Here is a 19,739-nt window from a genome sequence, read left to right as displayed (position 1 = left end):
AGGCACTGAAATAATAGATATAATGTATCAATGGCCTGCAGAATGCTTGAAGACTGACTATTGCAGCTTTTAATTGAAAGCTACATATAAGTTTATATATATATATATATATATATATATATATATATATATATACACACACGCATATATATATATACACTTTTTGGCATTTGTACGTTAACCCGTGAGCTTTTGCCCAAAAACCACCATGCATCGAGTTGGGTATGAACTTGCAGGCCAGCTCAAATATACACTACATGAACATCTGAGATTTTCCTTTAGAACCTGGCCTGAAAGTGCAGAATTACCAACACAGTACTTTCCTGTTCAGCTCAATACACCTCATTGTGGTCAGTTCATTTAGCGACTTTTGACCAAAAAAGGTCTTAAAATTCCATTTCCACCTCAAATCATACCCTTTAATACATGACAACAAGTAGGAATAACACATAACCTAATTCATTCCATTATTCAGTGAGATTAGAAGACAAAGATCTGGAAAAACCTTTGTTTTGGGGTTTGCAAGAGCAGAACAAATCTTATATTCAGGCAAAGAACAGCTTGATTTATTCTTCTTGTCATACAAGTCCTGGGAAAGTTGATCATCAAGAGACTTCTTGCTCCAAACATGGAATATTTACAACAGATAATGCCATATATGATTTATTCTCTGTCAATAAGACGGTACACAAGATTCTAGAAGAAATATTTGTATGGCCGAGCATGTAATTAGAGATTACAGAACAACAGTTAATAAGAAACTTCAAAATATTGACTTATTCTTCATCCAGACCTCTTTAGGAGCCAATTACGTGTCAGGAGCTCTTTTATTGTCAGCTTGTTGACCTCAGTCGAGTGGGAGAGTCAAGCTGTGCTCTGAAGGCACAAGCTGTGGTGCCCTAAGCTGCACCAATTTAGCTCTTTAAAGTAGAGGCTTTGGTTAGCTTTGTGGAGGATTCGCTTTGCTGCACCATTCGAAAGAACCTAGGATGGAGGAGGTCAACAAGGCCAGTGGGGATCACTCTGAGCACATCATTATTTGTCTGTGACAAAAGAGCATCTATTCATTCTACAGGGACCATTGCTGGAGAGCAGTGGGTTCTTCAGCATTATATGCAGGTTGTGCAACCACACATGCAGACCACGAGTGGCAACATGGCAAAAATATAATAACACTTGAAGACATTTTATATACCACAAGATTCATTTTTTTCTGAGATTTGTATGAACAGGCAAAATGCACCAACAAAACATTAGCAGCATTTTAAAAAATGCTGTATATTAGTTTGAAAAGAAAAACGGCTGATGTCTAATGCACTTTGCCTAATAATTGTGGTATTAAATGACCCATTTCATGGAAAACTCACTCGCTCAGTCCATGTGATCCATATAGGAAACCAAGTTGCAAAATCAGCCTGTTTGCAATGTCACAAAAACAAACTCATTTACATACAGCCACCTATTTAGTCTACAGGAGTTTAGCTCCACCCATTCACACTGTGAAAGCTTTTTTAACGAGGCACAATAGACAGCAGCCAATCTGAACTTTATCAGTCTTAAAGCCACAGAAACAAAAATAGCCTGTTCAATTCTCAGGGATAAAAAGAGGCTGAAAAATGGTCAAGTAAAAAATTATGACTGTGCTGTGATTGTGCTTACAGCTCTAACCATGAATAACCTCGGTTTTAACTTTCAGCTCTAAACATCCATAGCTCCAATGGAGTGAATGGGGAGAATTTTTTTCTCTTTTTTTTTACATAAACCAACAAAAATGTCATAAGTGGACCTCAGCGAAAAAAATTTAATACAATACAAAACTGTAGGATATGGGCCCTTTAATCATAATATAGCATTCATATTTCTTATATGTGTAAATGCCACTTCCAACAATGTTAAAAAAAAAGGAAAAATGCATGAAAATAAGATTTTATGTGTTTTAGAACAAAACTGTCCATTTTTTTTTATTCACCATTTGCAAAAATAAACTATGTTAGAAACACCATAAAAATAAAAAAAATAAAATAAAATTAGCTAACATCCATCCAGCTATTTATTACTATACAGTTTACACACTTATTCTACACTAGTGATTGTCTTTTTTAACAATACTTTAGTGCTTCTAGAAGAACATCCAAGATTTACTCAGAAAAGCATACTGTGATGGAATTTATCATGATAAGGATCACATATCGTCATATCACCCACCCCTGCAGGCTCAGTGCTCCCCTGGCTGCTGATAGCAGAGTAATGCTTCTTCTCTGCACTCTTTGCTGAGAATGAGGGATGAAAAGAGAGCATCAAAAGGAGAAGCGTGAGCCCACACATCTGAGAAATGTTCCACACAGAGGCAGCTCAGAGAGTGGGAGATGTTGTTTTTGAAGTGGCTGCAGGGAAGAACCGATTAGGTCACTTAGGAGTGAGTGAGTGAGTGAGAGAGTGTGTGTGTGCGTGTGAGTGAGTGAGTGACAGAGAGAAAGACGCAGAAAGGGAGAAAGTGGGAGGAAAGACAAGAAATAGAGACTGACAGAGAGTAAGAGGGGGAGAAAGAATGAGCGAGAGAGAGGAAAAAGATACATGAGATAAAAAAGGACTTAGGGACCCATCTGGACTGAGCTGCACCACCAGTTTTGTGCAAGTCTGTATGAAACACTAGTTTGTTTCAAACTATCCTTTTACTAAACTTTACATTTACTTATTCTTTAAAATTTCCTTGTGACAAGCAGCATCAGTTTAAATGTTTTACAAATGCAAATCATCACTCAGTTGGACCTATGGATGTTTAGAGCTGAAAGTTAAAACCAAGGTTATTCATGATTAGAGCTGTAAGCACAATCACAGCACACAGAATTTTGCATTTTAGCTTAGTTATGTTAAGCCATAAGATTTAAGTTTTGGGGAAATGTGTGATTGCACACAACAGGCTGAAGAACATTCTGTAACATTGGTTGTGCTTTGGAACCCTTCCCCATGTGGTTTAATCTGATAACTGAGCGTGCTGGAAGAGCATTGGTAAAAAAAACCTGGTAAAAGATGTGTCTTCCTAGGTTGTGAGTGAACTATCTACTATTGTCATCATATCTTCACCAGTGTAATGTTGATTTTGCATTACAGACCTAAACATGAAGCCAGCTCTTCTTTTTGAGAATATGTGTGTGCTGTTAAAACATACATATCAATGATTTGATCCTAGAAACTCCCACAAAATCCAACCCAGCACCTCTGACTTTTAAATTATTATTTAATTATTAATTATAGGCTTTACAGGGTGATTTGCAGCAAAACTCGCTACAAAAAGGTCTTACATTGTTTGTGCTTTCAATGTATTTTCTGTTAATTTCACTAACACTTCACTTAGACCTGCTTAGGGGAAGATGCAATTATATAGTAACTACTAAGCTCAACATAAAAACTAGTTTGTATAACTGAATATATGTTCAGTTATAATGAAAAACACTTTCATTATAACTGAACTTATGTACAGCTGGTACAGCTAATCCCAGGTGAACACCTCCAGAGCTGCACTAGGTGTCAAAAGGGTTCTTTGGAGCAATGCCATAAAATAAACTGCTTTTGGTTCCCTAAAGAACCCGTCTTCAATGGTCCTTCAAAGTTTCAGTTTTGTAAATGAGATAATAGTGTAAATGTTCTATACCAATTAAAGATTTTTCTTGTACCAAACATCCAAGCCAAGAACCATTTAGGAACCTTTAATTTTCAGAGTGTAGCCTAAGAGAGGCTGGAAGCAACAAAAATGCAGGCATGAGCGTCTTTGTGTTTGTGTCTTCTTGCGCACTCATTGCAAGCAATATCAGTTCACTTGGTGGGTCATTAGACTGGGCCTCATAAAGTCCTCATGTTAGCTCATCTCCTCTGTAATGCTAGATATCACATTCCTTCTCTCCATTTAATCCACACTACTAAAGGTCTCACTTCTTTTACGACCTGTACTGCGAAAGCCTGTCTCATCTGCTCACATTTTCGTATCTCTCTGAGCGCTTTTATTGAGCACAGCTTGAACAGCCAGGCTTTCCCACACACATCATTCATCATCAGGGGTGCCACCTCGTTCCTGCAAAGAGTTAGAGTCCTACGTTCTTTCAGCGCCAAAAGACATACGGTTTTGCTTGTGGGCACCTTCCTGAACTTCTGTTCTCATCCATCTCCTACAGGATCTGTTCTCTAGAACACAGCAAAAAAAAAAAAAATCTGCAAATCCATAACCATGAAGATAAACAAACCTGATCTGGACTGGGTTGTTAACCACGGCGAGTGCCAACACCAATATAAACTCGGCAAGGAAGGATGTTGCCTTCTCGCTGTGGCAGGTGTGGAGTTGCCAGGACAACAGAGCCCAGATAGGAAGCGGCAGACACACTGTCGTCCAGTTGTCTGAGAGAACATATCATCTTTTAATGAGCCTGACAGACGCACTTGGCCTTCTAACAAAACCGCAAGCCAAACCTTCCCTCCTGTGGCATTTAGCAAGTGCTTATTAGTGGCGGGTGTTCATCAGCGAACTCTCTACAACTTAATCCGCACTAAAAACTTTGTCTAGATATGTGCGGTCTGGAAAAAGGGTTCCTTAGAAGGCAAACTTGTTGCATCATATATGGTCACTCAATGCATACATCCACTCAAGTCAACAGAAAATGTAATGCAGTGAAGAAGACTTACAGAAATTATAAATGAACTAGTGCGACAGGCAAACTCTAGATGGACTGTAAGTCGGTGATCGCCACTATCCTGTGCCGTTTTTCAGCCTGCTTGAATGCATGTTCAGCATTTAAAACATTTAGGAATTGGTTACTAAGGCCAATAAGATGCTTAGCTTTAGACAGTGGATAAATGTGTTTAGGTAAATGTGATGTGTTCAACTGTTCTGTTGCTGCTCCAGCTCTTTTGGCCTCCCTCTGAGACTTCACGACCCCCTCTAAGGATCTTTATTGCAGTCACTCTAGGAAACATCATCCAAGAGAAGCAGCACCAAATGCAAAAACACTGCAGCCCATCTGAAGTACCTGAAAAGTTACTTCATCTCCACTCACACATGCCATTCCCAGTAGGCACTGTAATTCATTGGAGGTTGTGCTAAACACAGTTATCCAGTGACATTAAAGGGGCATTCCGGCCTAAAACTAGGCATCAGTAAGTTATTTGTTGTGTCATGCAATATTGTGTAGCACAGCATTGTGTCCCTCAGCCTCAATGGTTTGACAGAATTCACATTTTTATATCATTTTCACATTCAAACAGCCCGTCCACATCTATCCACCCAAAATTTACTTCCACCTTCAATATACATCATCAGAAGTGAGTTTTCCCAGTCTTTAAAACAGGAAATCTTGCTTTTGGTATCTACTATGGTATCAATGGAGTAGGCATGGTTACAAGACATGGTAGCCATGGTTCATTTTTTTTATTTTGGCTGGGGTGTCTCGTTGTGAACCCATTCGAAATGCTTAAACTCAGTCAAAGAATAACCCTTCCTATACGCTCTACATATAAGTAGACTAAAAAAAGTGAACTGCACAACTTTTATTTTTAAAAACTAGACATTAAAAACTCATGTCTAAACACACAAACACTGTTATCCACTAGCATTAACTAAGCATCTTTGTGAATTTGCATAGAATAACCCATTCCAAACTTTAAATCTAGTAAAAGAATAACCCATTCTGAATGTTCAACATTTATATTTATCCAGGTAGACTAAAAGCATTACATGTACATCTTTATTAAGACACATTGGACATTCTCACACTAAACACACTATAAATAGTTACCCACCAGCATTGAACTAAGCATCCTCCTGAATTACACTTTTAAACTACATAAAGTAAACAGTAGAGTCATGAGTCCTATGCAGAACCATTTCATGCTTGGTTCTTTTCATGGTGAAATGGTTCTTCAGATTTGACGGAGAATGTACTGCATATGGTTTTATGTAAGCCCCAAAAAGAGTTGTGCTACTTTTACAATGCCAAGCTTATAACAATAGAAGAATCCTTTTGGTGCTATATAGAAACACCTACAACACATTCCTCATCAATCTGACGGACCTTCTTACCATGGAAAGAACCATTTAAGAACTCATGGTCCTAAACAGAGTCATTGCCTTTACTGAAGAACCCTTGGAGAACCATTATTCTGTAAGAGTGGTAAAGAAACCCATTCAAAACTTAACTCAGTTAAAGAGCTCTAACAGCTTATGTATTCATTCAAATGTGCTAAAAAGGGTTTTTAAGACAAACTGGACATTCTCCCACCATACCAGCACTGCAGGACGCAAAAATATTATTCGCCAACACCAGCTCTGTTACTGGATAAAGGATAAACACACAGACATCTTACCTTGAAGAAGAGCAAAGCCCACCACATGAAGAGAAGTCCTGTTCGCTTCATTCTAGCTCTGACAGTTCAGTTCTAGGAGAATTCACAGTGCTGAGCCTGGTGGACGCTGGAAAATGCGGTGAATGTGTCTCTTCTCGTAGTTCTCGCCGAGTTTCACCTCACTGGAAAAGTGCTTTCTGACATGACATGTCATATTTGCTTCCAGATTGTTGTGGCCGTGGAGCACGTTGTTGCTAAATTTATGTTAGCGCGTCAGTGAGGGGCTCTCCTCTCCCACCTTACCCTCTTAAAGAAACAGCATCAGCCCGTCCTCAGTGGAGAGACGCTAACGCTCCCGCAGACTAACGGCTTTCCGCGCACTTTCTCCTGTCTGTTTTGGCTCGCTTAGCGTGTTGGTGAAAGAAAACCGACAAGAACTTACATGAACGTGGCGGCCTGGCTAATTAGCGTTGGTGTAAAAGGCGAACCGGCTCTCATCTCTCCTCACTCCTCCTCAAGGCTGTTTATGAGAAGAAGCAGTGGCATTCTTCCCTGTATCAACAGCAGTCTTCCTCCTTTCACCTCAGCCGCTGTGATAAGTGACTACCTCAGGAGCTCATCACATTCCAGCACCGGAGAGAAGGAGGGAGGGGAACAAAGTTAACGTGTATTTGCAAGATCATGTTTGTTCAAGCAAAAAGGCAGGTGAAAAGGAACGTAATGAGCAGCTTAACTTCTCCTAGCAGTTTCCATTAGGTGTGTAATCTCAGTTCCTGGGTGATATCTCTGTAAAATCTAATTTAACTGGATCAATAAGCTCTATTCATCTCACTGTACTCCTCCACACTAGACAATGGTAAGGGGCGACATGCATTTGGTACGGAGCCCCGCTGGTGACATCCTGCATTAATAAAAATACAAGATAATCAAGTCGTGGCGTGGGAATGAGATCCTAATACGTGGCAACAACTTAGTAAGGTGTAGGAACAAGGTCCTAATGCATGGCCATGGCTTAGTATGGCATGATCTTGTTCCCACACCTTATTAAGTCGTGGCCACGACTTAATTATCTCATTCCCACGCCTAACTAAGTCGTTGCCACGCATTAGGATCTTGTTTCCTTGTGTTAATAAGGCGTGGCCACGCATTATTTTTATTTATATGGGATGTCACCAGCAGGGCTCTGTACATTTGTTTTGGTTATAAGTGTGCTATTTAAAAGGCCAATATCCTACATTTTTCTTTGCATTTTATTTTTCGCTCTAAGCTTCATTTATGACATATTATGGTTTTATGTACCAAAAACAGTCATAATTTGTTTTTGTGCGATCATTTCCAAGCCTCTGTCTACATCTTAGAATGAAACATGCTGCTGTTGTACTGTACCTTTAAGACTGACATATGTAAATGATCTCTGTTCTGATTGGCTGCCCTGTTTTGTACCTCATTCAAAAGCAGTCTGGGCTAAAACATGTCGACATGAATGGGCATTAAATTGCTGTAGGCTGAATCGGCATATATTTGTATTTTTTTTTAAGACATCACAGAAACAATGAATTCAAAAACAAACTTTTCGCAGCTTAGTAAGTGTACAGTTGGTATATGGACTGGGTAATGACATAGACGTGGCAGGTTTTGAAACTTTACATACTCAATCAAACTCTTTTATTAGGAAGAAAATGAGCAAGATTTGGTTTTACAAAATATGGGCCCTTTAAGGAGCGCAGGTTCACAGTAATGACAGCGTTTGACTGAAATGGCATCTACATTCTTACCTTTGGTGAAGCTCAAAGGGCCATGCATGATGCACTCTGAGAGGAGCACAATAGAGCAGGCATGTCTGGTATGAGCTACCTGAATTGCTAGCTGACACGCAGCCTTCAGTCCAGCTTAATCTCTATTAACACGCCAAGCACAGGAATTCAAACAGCCACATTTGAACTCTCTTGCGTGTACTCTCCTTACCTGGAGAGGGTAACTGATGCCCTGAGGGGCCATGTGAAGTGCGTTTTTTAGGAACATAATAGTGGTGATTAAAACCCACGTTGGTAGAAGACGTCGTTCAGCAGATCTGAGACCAGTTTTAAATGTTGTTCTTATAATAACTTTGAGGATTTAGGGAAATAGGTTCTTCCCCTTGTACACAATAAAGTAATTAAGTCTTTTAGTCCAAATCATCATATGGGCACAAAGTGCCGGCCATCAAAGAGATTAGAGTTGAAAAAGTAAGGATAGAAAAAAAAACACCAAAGAAAGAAAAAGCCGATGGATCATCATCAGATGATGACAGACACGAGGGTGTGTACAAAATTGACTTAATTCTCTACAATCTTAAAGTCTTAAAGCTCTTGATTAAATTTTAGTCACAGTTAGAGCTTAAAATATTTATCCAAACCTGACGGGACATGACTGCTCATGCCAGGTTCGGACATCATATCCTAGATATGTGGTGTGCTCAGGTAGAGATTTCACGGTCGGGTTTTCATAGGCTGCCTCTCACTTCTCCCCCTGCTTTAGATTTACACAATTCACCTTTACATTTTTCTTCCACTCTACTTTCACTACCTTAAAGGGGACTCAAGCTGATTTTTTTAGATTTCTGTAAAATTCAATCATTAACATGTAAATAAAGTCATTCAGGGTGGTTTGATGTGAAATGCTTTGTTCTAGAGACACTTACTGAGACAGGATGGTTCACAGTGATGGTGATGGGAACCAGATATCTAAAGAGTTTAATGCTGCTAAAAGTTACCTCACAAAAAGTAATTACATGAAATCATTATGAATAATTTGCCTGATGTCTCAGACATTGTTTTATGTCATTTTTGAGAGAAAGGTTTTTTCTTAAAATGCAATTTTTAAAATCCATTCATGGCAGAGAGGTACATGCAGGACGTTGTAAGGGAAACAATAAACAATAGAACTTATTTTTTTAAATTTACCACTATTTTACTGTTATCAACATTATATTACATTATAAAAACTCAGAAGGCACATGTAGATTCACTAGTAGAATGCAGCATTTCACATCAAAATGAATTACTTTTTTACATCTCAAGGGTTATGCAGAAACTTTGAAAGAATTGGTACAATTCCTTTTTTAAACGGCCACTCTTGTTGTTGACAGTTTAGCACTGAGGTCCACGAAGACCTCACGAGGACCATGAAGATGTGCTTCATGTAGGTTTCAAACAAAATTTTGTCAGGCTCAGGTCAAGTGTAGACTTTAAACCTGGTGCTGTTGGTTGTGCCAAGCTTGAATAGAAAGTTCTTAGGCTCTTAAAGAATTAAAACTTAATGGTTTTGCTTTCTAATAGGAATTAGCTTCATGTTTTCCAATAGAGACAGTTTTCTGTTGAACGTCTTTCGATCACATTTATGAAAGCATCAAATGCATTTAGAATTAGCCATTGGTCACCTGTTAAACTATTAGGATCATTTACATTGTGATACCAACCCAGTGAACAAGCTGAAACACATCACAAAACTATCGGGAACCAACAGAATCACATAATGGTTTCTGTTTTTTTCAGCAGGGCTGGTTAATGCTCTCACCATACCTGTGGTACATTCAGTGCAGTGCAACATCAGATATAATTGTGAATACTTTGAATTCATGCTGACTGATGATGCATGGCCAAGAATTCATGCTGTAAGGGTGTTTGCTACTGACAGATTTCAGGGGGGGCGTTAACTTGACTGTGCTACCCTATGTGTTAAAGTACAAATTTCATAACCTTCACAAATAAAATCTAAAAATATAAGATAACATTTAATGTTAAAATCACAGCTATGGCCAATATGATGCGTCTTTCTTGAGTTGTGCATGGCGATGCCTGTATTTGTATATGTGTTGTTGGGTGTAATACTCCCTCTGCTCTTGAACTGTTTGACACCAAAGCAATGCTTTGAGTAAAATTAGCCTGCCATGTGCTGCATGACGTGCTGCTGTGTGGCACTTACAACGTGCATCTCTAAAGAGAAGCTCTATATTAACAGGTCATTAGATTCTTTACTGCATGCTGAGCATGTAACAAAAACTGCTTTGGTAAGTCAAAAAAGAATGTTAACAACAGAGAGGTCTAAGGGTAAAAGGTCAGGTTTGAGAAGGATCAGGGGTTATAGAGGACAGCTCAACGTCCATGTTGTTCTCTGGGGATGCTTCAGTCATGACAGCATAGCATCATTGTCATAACAAACCCTCATATCTCTAAAATCTTTAAAGAAGAAAAAACCTAAACTTTATGTTTGTTAATGTAGCGGGATTTTAGCACAGGTAGTTTTGGTATGTTACAATTGGTCCATTAATCATTAAATTAATTATATTATATCAACAAAGACAGATGATGTTTTCAAATGGTGTAGAAAAAAATCCACTTTGACCTGTATTGAAATAAAAAGAGTACAAGGACAAGATATTTAATGTTCACTTTTACCTTGCCTTTAATAACTTCATTATTTTTTGTCAATATTTTCTTATTCTGAAATTGATAGCTGCTATGTTCTATGTTCTAAAAAGTTGAGAATGGCAATTTAGGACTAGCAGTGTTGTGTTCAAAATGTTCAGCAAACATGTTGAACAGGTGATGCCATCATGCTTGGACATAAAAGGAGCATTCAGGAAAGGCCTATTCCTTAATGAGCGAGGATGGGTTGTGGCTCGCCACTTAGCCAAAAAATGTGTCAGTGAATAATCCAGCAGTGTAAGAACAACATTTCTCAACAAGCAATTGTAAGGATTTTAGATATTTCACCTTCTATTGCGCATAATATCATCAAAGGATTCTGGAAACATAATGGACATTATGTTCTCTGGGATAAAGAAGAAAATCTTATTGTTACCAGCATAAAGTTCAAAAGTCATTGTCTGTCAAGGCACGGGGTGTACTAGTGCTCATAGCACGGCTGACTTCCACATCTGCGAAGGCACCAACACTGAAAATTATATACACATTTTACAGCAACATTGATTGCCTTCTAGACACTGTCTTTTTCAGGGACGTCCATGTAAGACACATTCTGTACATGTTACAGCTGTATGCAAAAATGAAGGCCTCATATGGTTGTACAGCTGTCAACATTCTTACTACCAACATTCCTTACTATCAACATTCTATACATTAAACAATGGTCCAAAGCCATTATATGTTTGTTTTTGTCACATGTTTAACATAAAAGCTCACACTTCATTATCCTTATTATCCAAATAAGATTAAGCGCACACATCCAGTGCACACTCATAAACGCACACTCATATGCACTGGCTGGCACTAACTCACAGAAGCTAAAGTACAGACGCAGTCCACATCCACAAACATACACGCATACCTAAGCCCTATTTCTCAAAACAAACCCGTCCTGACTGCTCTGATGATGAACAGCCTCGCTGGTGGCTCCTCTCATCTGTTTCCGCTCTGATTTACCCCCCTTGGGTATGTAGCTGCTCTCCAGGGTGGTTAGTACGGCGGGGTTGCTGGGGATCTGTAGCTGGAAGGAGAGGAAGTCTCCTGGCCTCGCTGTCCAAAGAATGCTCAGCCTGCAGTGGACGGTTACCTGCCTCTCTGTCAGCAAGTGTCCATATCGGGCTATCCGTGTGTTCCCTCACTGTGCTGTCTGGCCACTCAGGGCAGGGCTCAGTGCCATGGCTGCCTCTAGTTCACATATATCATTTTCAGCCCTGGCTACAAGCTCCAAACATGAAGCCTGATGTCACCAGGGCCCATCACACTGCACCTTCAAGATGGTTCTGGACTAGAAGTGCCCTTTTTAAATAACGGATGCAGTTTCTAATTTATGTTACATAATTGTGTATTTCAAACATTTATTCACAGTCTTCAGAAACTGTCTTTTGACTTCTATTGTAAGTGTGTTGTGTGTTTTGAGTCAATGGGCTTCCAGTTCTTTTCTATGTGCGAATAAAAGTTATAGTCTGTGTTAACTGATCATACACTATAGGTGCGGCAGATAGATTAAATCACTGAGGTATTCCTTTAAGAACCATCCACTGAAAGTTTCTTTATAAGAAACTCTTTTTAAGAGTGTATTTAATAGTGTCTAAAATATAGTATTAATGGTGACAAATTGGTTTTAGACTTAATTTTGATCCAAACCCAAATATCCAGTAAACATTTGTTCGACCTGGTCTGAATCCACAAGTCTAATTAATTGCAGCACCTGAAGCCCACTGGTAACTGAAGTTTTTCAGTATGTAGATTTAGGAATAACAAAGGTCACTGATAATAAGGTAAAGGTTTGGGCACAAATAGGTTAAAGCACCTCGTAACACTAGCCCTGTGTATCTTGGTACCAAAACAAATGCCAAACATTGGCTAGAGGAGTATAAAGCCCGCAAACATTGGTCTGTGGAGCAGTGGAACTGGGTTATCTGGAAAGATGGCGCTCCATCCAGTACCTCTGGGATGTGTTGAGCTGGTGTTTGTAATCCAGATCATCAACATCAGTAACCGACTTCACTAATGCTCTTGTGGCCGAATGCAATCAAATCCTCACAACAACGATTCAACATCTAGTGCAAAGCCTTCTCAGAAGAGTAGAGGCTGTTATTGCAGCAAAACTCCAGGTTAAAACTGTCGATTTCCTAAGAAATGTTGGAGCTGTCAACAAACTTTTGGACATATGCTGTATTTCTAGCTCTAGCATGTACATGTTTGGAGGAAGCAAGATGTATGGGTTAGTTGATTGGTTTAACTCAAAGCCCACAGTGCCATGGGTCACTGAAGCTGAGCTCTGATGCCCAGCGTTTCCAGAAGGCAGCAGTGGAGAACATTTCACTTTCATTCACAGAATTTTGGCAAATCTCTTTTCATTTATCCCCTTACTTTCAAAGGAGCATAAATCATGGTTCACATTGTTGAACCTGTTCACTACTGTCTCAGGAGCAGAGCATCGCATTTATCTCAGAAACTGGAAACAATGCTTCTTCTGACCCCTGGAATTGCCTTGTGTTCTGTAACTCAATCATTCAGCTTGTAGACACTTCCAAAATCCTCCCTGAGGAATATCAGTTCATTACATGGCTTGAGATTCCAAACGCTCAATCAGGGATTAAGTGTCTGAAAAGAGAAATGGTGGGCAGCGAGTGGAAAGCTCTTGGGCTTCCATGCTGACTATTGTTACAGCAAAGCCTCAGGGCAGAGACCTGGAAGAGGATGGAACAATGGCAGTCAATGGAGGACTCACTATTCCCCCGTATCGGTTTCATGTCGGCACATCGCTCAGTAAAGCGCACGGAGCACAGGGAAATAGAGCAGAAAGGAATAGAATCTCACTTCTAGCTGTATCTCTTTCTCGCTTTCTCCAGCCAGTACAGTAAATCATGGCTTCAACTGCTCTGTTTGGATACTTAATTCCTTCATCTGTTCTGCAGTGACATCTGGATTCAGTATGATTTCACTGTGGAATTGAGTGGAGCTCCACTGATTGGTTCGAGCAATACATGTGAAGAAATAAAGCTGTGATTCCCTTCCTATTAAGTCTCTACGCTTATTTGTTTTGGTATTAGAAAATGATTGACTTGTATCTGAAACATCCTGTCCAGTCCCAGATTTCTTTGCAGCACCACAGTCTGGCTGTGGCTAGATAATGCTGTTGCCTGGAAATCAAGCCATTCTCAATTTCTCTTCCTGTCTCTCTGAATCCAAACAGCTCATATGGGGACCACACTTCAGTTCCGCACTCTCATAACTTAAATGGCTTACAGATTACTAGTCACTGAATAATTCAGTGTAGACACTGGATATTATAAAGTGGATAGTTCTGGTTCTAAGATATGGCTGAGATACATTTTAGCAGGACTAAATATACGACATACACACATATGACTGCACACATGACTGAATTCTGCATTGATGTGGCAAGTTATTAAAAACTATTGTGCTCTTTGTGGAATAATTTTTGACCATTATGTTGCTACTATGAACTACTTTGCTTGGCAGAAGACTTACTTAAATGAATGAAACTGAAAGTATAAAGGTAAATTATTTATGGAATATTGTTTTCTATCATGTTGTATTTTGTAGCTGTTTTATAAAAGGGAAATGTCACTTGAGACCACAGATTACAGTCATTTTCTCTTAAGGATTAATGGTTTTTATTCTCATTTTTCTCCTTCTAACATCCCTTACCTGTGGTAAAAATCACTGTTACTCGTGTGACTTACTGCTTTAACTCTTTTAAGATTAAGATTAATAACCGTAATAATAAATCACTCTAGAAATGCTGTAAATCTCTTATATTTCTGACATACATAGTACAAGAATCATGTTAATTACTTTAACTTTTCCCTTTTAACTTTATTTGTTTTGTCTTTGCAAATGGGTACAAAATGACACGCTTTACTCTGTTGGGCTGTCAGGTCTTGCTTTTACAGGCCCCCTTGGCACATTTCTTGACCATATCTGGAGCTTTAAATTCAAAATATTTTCATGAGAAATACTGGTGAGCTACTAAAGAAAGGAAAGTACTTAATTGAAGTAATGGCGAACAGCAATGATTGCTAAGCACCGATTAGCAGGCTAAGAAAAGGCTGGGCTTGTGTTGGACTACTTGACATGTTCAGGAATGACACAAAAATTACGATAATTTTGTCTTGCCGTAGCACACTAAAATTCGCTAATAACAAATCAAACCTGTATGTCTTAAACAAAACAGTTTAAAATAGTATGTTTTAAGCACCTAGCTGTCTCACACCTTTCCACATACCTGGGCGTGTGTGGGAGGGTTTGATGTTTTCTCAGGCCAGGCTAATCCTGCCCACCCCTCTTAACAAGAGTTATCTGGAACCCTCATTTCATTTTCATTTGTACTCTTATCTTTTACTTGGATCTTTCTTCCATGTGAATAAAAGCCAAATGAAGATGAACTCTCCAGCGGGGGTACTAGTGCACATCTCTTCTAATTTTCCTGTCCAAGCCATTTGGTGGCTAGCGATCTTCCCTGCTCTCCATTACATCCTCAGCCCAAATCACTCTGTGAAGGACAAAATTACACGCACATACCGGCAAACATTCATCTTCTATATATGAGATATCCCCTGGTCAGTCAGTCAATGGGCCTTAAATAAGGCTTTGGCCAGTGGGCCCTGCTTTGAGCCAGAGAGACTATAGAGGTAAATCCCACAGAAAAAGCGGAGAGCTAGGGCTCTCTTCCCACGTTGTTTTTGGCATCCGTTCGTCCCCAGACAAACCCCTTACTAACACATCCAAAACAAAGAGATTGTCTGTCTCGGTGCCCAAATAACTGCTGCTTGCTTTTTCACTCTGACTCACATGCAAGTGTATAGATTCTACACACAAGAGCAGGCTTTCCCACACACTTATGTTCACATATAGACACAAAAAGGTTTTCTTAAGGCTTTATATTCAGTTACAACTATGAATTACTTGGTCAACTAAAACTAAAGCACTACTCAGACTATTAGTTTTATTAGGGGAGGTCTTTTAATGTAATGTTTAATGGATTAGATCTGCCAATTCAGACTAGATAAATTATCTGTTTAATGTCCCCAAATTACCACAGATAGTCCAGATAGAGTGGTCATAGGCTGGAGGTGTACGTCAGCATTATGCAACAGGTGCCACACTGAATGACAATAACAACACGGCTATGGCTTTGTCTATTAGCAGGTTTTATCATTACATTAGTGTGAGGTTGATTTGATCCAGAAAAACTATTACTGAGGGAGTTCCAGATTACAGAATGTAATCCACTAAAGAATTATTACTATCAGATTTGTACATTTTTCTCTGTAATCATTTAAATTACATTACCTCCCCTGGTGAAAGTAATAGGAAATAATATGCAGTTATGAGTGTAAGTATGGGTCCACATACAGGCTCTTAGGTTTTATACAGTTAATGCCTTGTAAGTACCTTTTTAAGCATCTGTTTTTGTGAACATCAGTGGTGGACATTGCTCTCATGGTTTTAGAAATTTCTCCTTTATGTCATAATTACTACGTCTCTGAGTGCTTGTCAGCAACACAGCCCTAAAATATAGCTGTGAATAGCTTCTACTTTGCCAGAACAAACACTTGCCTCGCTAATCCCAGCATGGCTCACTGAAAACGGCTCGCCGACCCTCAGTCGGCCTGGCCCTGCTTTGGAACCTTCTCAAAACATAAGGAGCCGAGAAAATACGACGTGAAATGACCTGATGGTGGGCACTGCATAGAGTGTTGTTACTACAGTGAAAAAATAAGACTAAAAGGAATCTGTCAAATCTTCTAGAAACCTTATACATTCAAAGTCAGACAATGAATCTGAAGCTAGACCAAGTTTCCCCTTTCTATTACAACCTGGAATAACATGACTGATGGGCTGTCTCAGTGGGGTTTGTCAGTACGAAGCATAGGATAGCTAAAATAAGCCAACAGAGCCCTTATATAATTGCTCTTGTATTTGAGTAATCCTTTTTAAACCCTTTAATTGTGCTGTGCCATGTTGTGCACAGCTTTTAATCAATTTCCATAATTGATTAATATGGTAGCAGGTGTGTTCAACTCCGGAACACAAGATCAGACATTCCTATCATAAATTATATGCATTCCTGTCCTTTGACACTATCCTTTTCTGTTTGGCTGATGCCATAATAGGATTAACCCCTTAAAATCACACTCTTATTACATCCTAAGGCTTATTGTTCAGTAACAACACGGTCAGCAACAACAATTTGCTGAGTTCTTCTTATCATCATAGTGAGAAATGGAAGCTTGGAGTGACCAACAGGTTTCGGTTAGAAGTCAGCAGTGCATACCTGGTAAAGTTCTCAGGACATGGCAAACTTGCCCCTTATAAAACTCATTATTTAATAAAGGATGAAGTATGAATGGAAGGTTGGCATGGACTTCTCAATAGCTAGATATAGTCATGTCCCTTCTAAATCCAAAATAGGCTGCTAATGATACGATTTCCAGATGGCTTTATCTTTATCTCTGAGCTTTCTCTAAACGATGATTGGTCTTGTCAGTGTATTTCTTCGCTTTCCCTCATTTCTTCCTTACTAAGTGTTCACAGCTAGAAGAGCTGACCCATACTCGGATGCCAGTTTAAACCTAAGACGAAATACAGAGGTCCCATTCTATGCTGCTGAGAAAATTTGCAGTGCTTCGGCCTCTGAGCATAACCAAGCGGTAATTGTCTTGAGAGACAACCTGAATGTCCTGGTAAAAGTTGGGGAAAAGGTTTTTCCAGTGGTAAAATAATATCCAGTTTACTTTGACAGCAGTTTCTCATGACTGGACAGTTTTCATGGGGATAATTTGACTTGGACTTGGAGTCCTAATAAAAAATGAAAAACACTTTCAAAACCTGAGAGCTTTGAACAAACTTAATTTGGAACTTTGAGAAAATTTGATGGAAATTTGAAAATGCTGGCCAGCTTCACCTGCCTCACATTTTCATATGGTTTGTCTTCTTTTAACCTTATACTTATGACATTTTGTATGTATTTAATTTAGATGTCAGTGCTAATAAGCTTGCATTCAGTAGAAAGGGTAATGTAATAAGTGCTCATTATGTGCAGGCAAATCATTCCGATGAAATGTCAACCTCCACTTAGGGAATGACAAATCAGTAGCATTTGCAATGCAATCATTTGATTAGTGAGATATGTACCGCAGCGCTAATCTATTTTTTGTTTCCTCAAAATGGCACAAGTGAGACTTTGTAACAGATTAACATTAGTAGGCCCACTTTTACAGAGCAGTAGGCATTCTCTCTCTCTCTCTTTCTTTTTATTTATTTTTTTTTTTACAGAGAATGTGACTGGTTTCAATCTACATGTTCAGCAGGGTGTGTTCAACTCTTTTTCTTTGCAAGCGTGTAATTTTTTCAGTTGCTGTAAAGGTATCTCTTCTCCAGCAAAGCATGCTGGCACAGTGCCTACAGAGCCTATACAGCAGCTATATTCTTTACACGCACAAACAATTTTGGGTTTATATGCTCAGAGATGTACTTAGCTGGTTTAGGCCTGCCTGCTGACTTTGAGTAAGGCATACAGTGCTGTTCATTTAAAAATAGAATAACTTGCTCCTACAAGATTCAGTACAGATGACTGCAGTTTTATTATTCCAGCTATAAATAAATCTCTTAAATAAGACATTATAACAGAAAAGACCAGTTATCCGCATCACTGAAATGCCACATGCTTTAATCTATGTCTATGGTGCCAGCTAGTGGAGAAAACTAGCAACTACAGCAGTGCCCAGGTTCCCAGTCATGGTGTTGAAGTGCCCCCTTCCCTGGACATTTTTTGTATTTTCCCTGCTAGAAAACTCCTACTTCAACTCAGGAAAGGCTTGCTAATTAACTACTTAGCTGGACTAGGTGTATTGGGAGCAAGGAAGACACTAAAATGTGCAGGGCAGGGGGTACTCCCAAAACAGGGCTGGGAAGCAGTGGCATAACGGTATGAGTGAACTGACAGATTTGAAATGTTACCACATAAATCTGTAAAAGTCCAATATCAATTAATCCAATTTCATAAATGTTCTGCTTAAAAAAATCATTAATCATTCTCCTTTCTATAGAAACTAGAGTCGGAATTGTTCACAGTGGTGGTGATAGGAACAAAATATCTGAAGAGTTCAATGTCTCTAAAAGCTAACTTACAGGAAGTTATTATAGGAAATGATTATGAATGTTACCTGATGCCTGAAAAATCAAGAAAAGTGTTTATTTTTCAAAATCCATTCATGGAGAAGAGATATATGCAGAGCAAGGAAAGGCACAATAGTACCAAGAGAAAACTTTTCCAGATTTATCACTGTTGAACCATTGTCAACATTACCTATCACAAAATTTGCATTGCAGATACTGTGACTTTAGGCTGGTTCCTAACACCAGCCGTGTAAAGAAATCTGGTAAGCTTCTCTGCAAAGCACCATTTCACATCAAACTCCTCTGAATGACTTTTATTTACAGCTCAGTGATTAAATTATGCTGAATTTTTGAAAAAACAGTCAAATTTCCTTTCAGGCAGATTTTTTGTTTAACTGCTAGTGCTTAAGTGATGTGTAAGAACTGAACTTAGCTGTGTATTTGTAACTGCAAAACATAAACCTGCTTGCGGAACTGTGTCAAAGCACAAAATTCTTTAAAAAAAAACAAACAAATAAGCTGAAAATAAATAAAGACTTTTTGTAGTGGTTTTCATTTGTGTTGTGATTTTAGTAGTACTCATTTAGATTCTCTACAGCAGGACAGCCTGGAGTGTGGCTGCGGGCCAAAGCTGGCGTATGAGGACGCCAGAAACTTACCCTAGCCCTATCCCCCTCAACCAATGAGAAAACAGACATATTTTTTACTATCTCCTTATTTGTATTATCTTACTAGCTTATTTTTACTTTTAAACTTAACTTGTTAAATATTTTAGTAGCGAAATATAGTGTA

The 19,739-nt window shown here is 38.9% G+C and overlaps 1 protein-coding gene across 1 annotated transcript in view; it reads right to left on the bottom strand.

Moving 5' to 3' along the window:
• Positions 1-6,911, bottom strand: part of LOC118825786 (ADAMTS-like protein 1) — a 174,800-nt gene extending 167,889 nt beyond the window's left edge. Inside the window, 1 exon segment of the mRNA XM_036596606.1 lies at positions 6,352-6,911. Within this exon segment, the coding sequence (XP_036452499.1) occupies positions 6,352-6,402 (51 nt within the window). The 5' untranslated portion in view covers positions 6,403-6,911.
• Between the last annotated feature and the right edge of the window lie 12,828 nt (positions 6,912-19,739).

This window comes from Colossoma macropomum, unplaced genomic scaffold (assembly GCF_904425465.1).
Source record: "Colossoma macropomum unplaced genomic scaffold, Colossoma_macropomum, whole genome shotgun sequence".
In the NCBI taxonomy this organism is placed as follows: Eukaryota; Metazoa; Chordata; class Actinopteri; order Characiformes; family Serrasalmidae; genus Colossoma; species Colossoma macropomum.
Note: the sequence above shows the minus strand (reverse complement) of the source record. Positions and strands in the feature narration are given on the sequence as shown.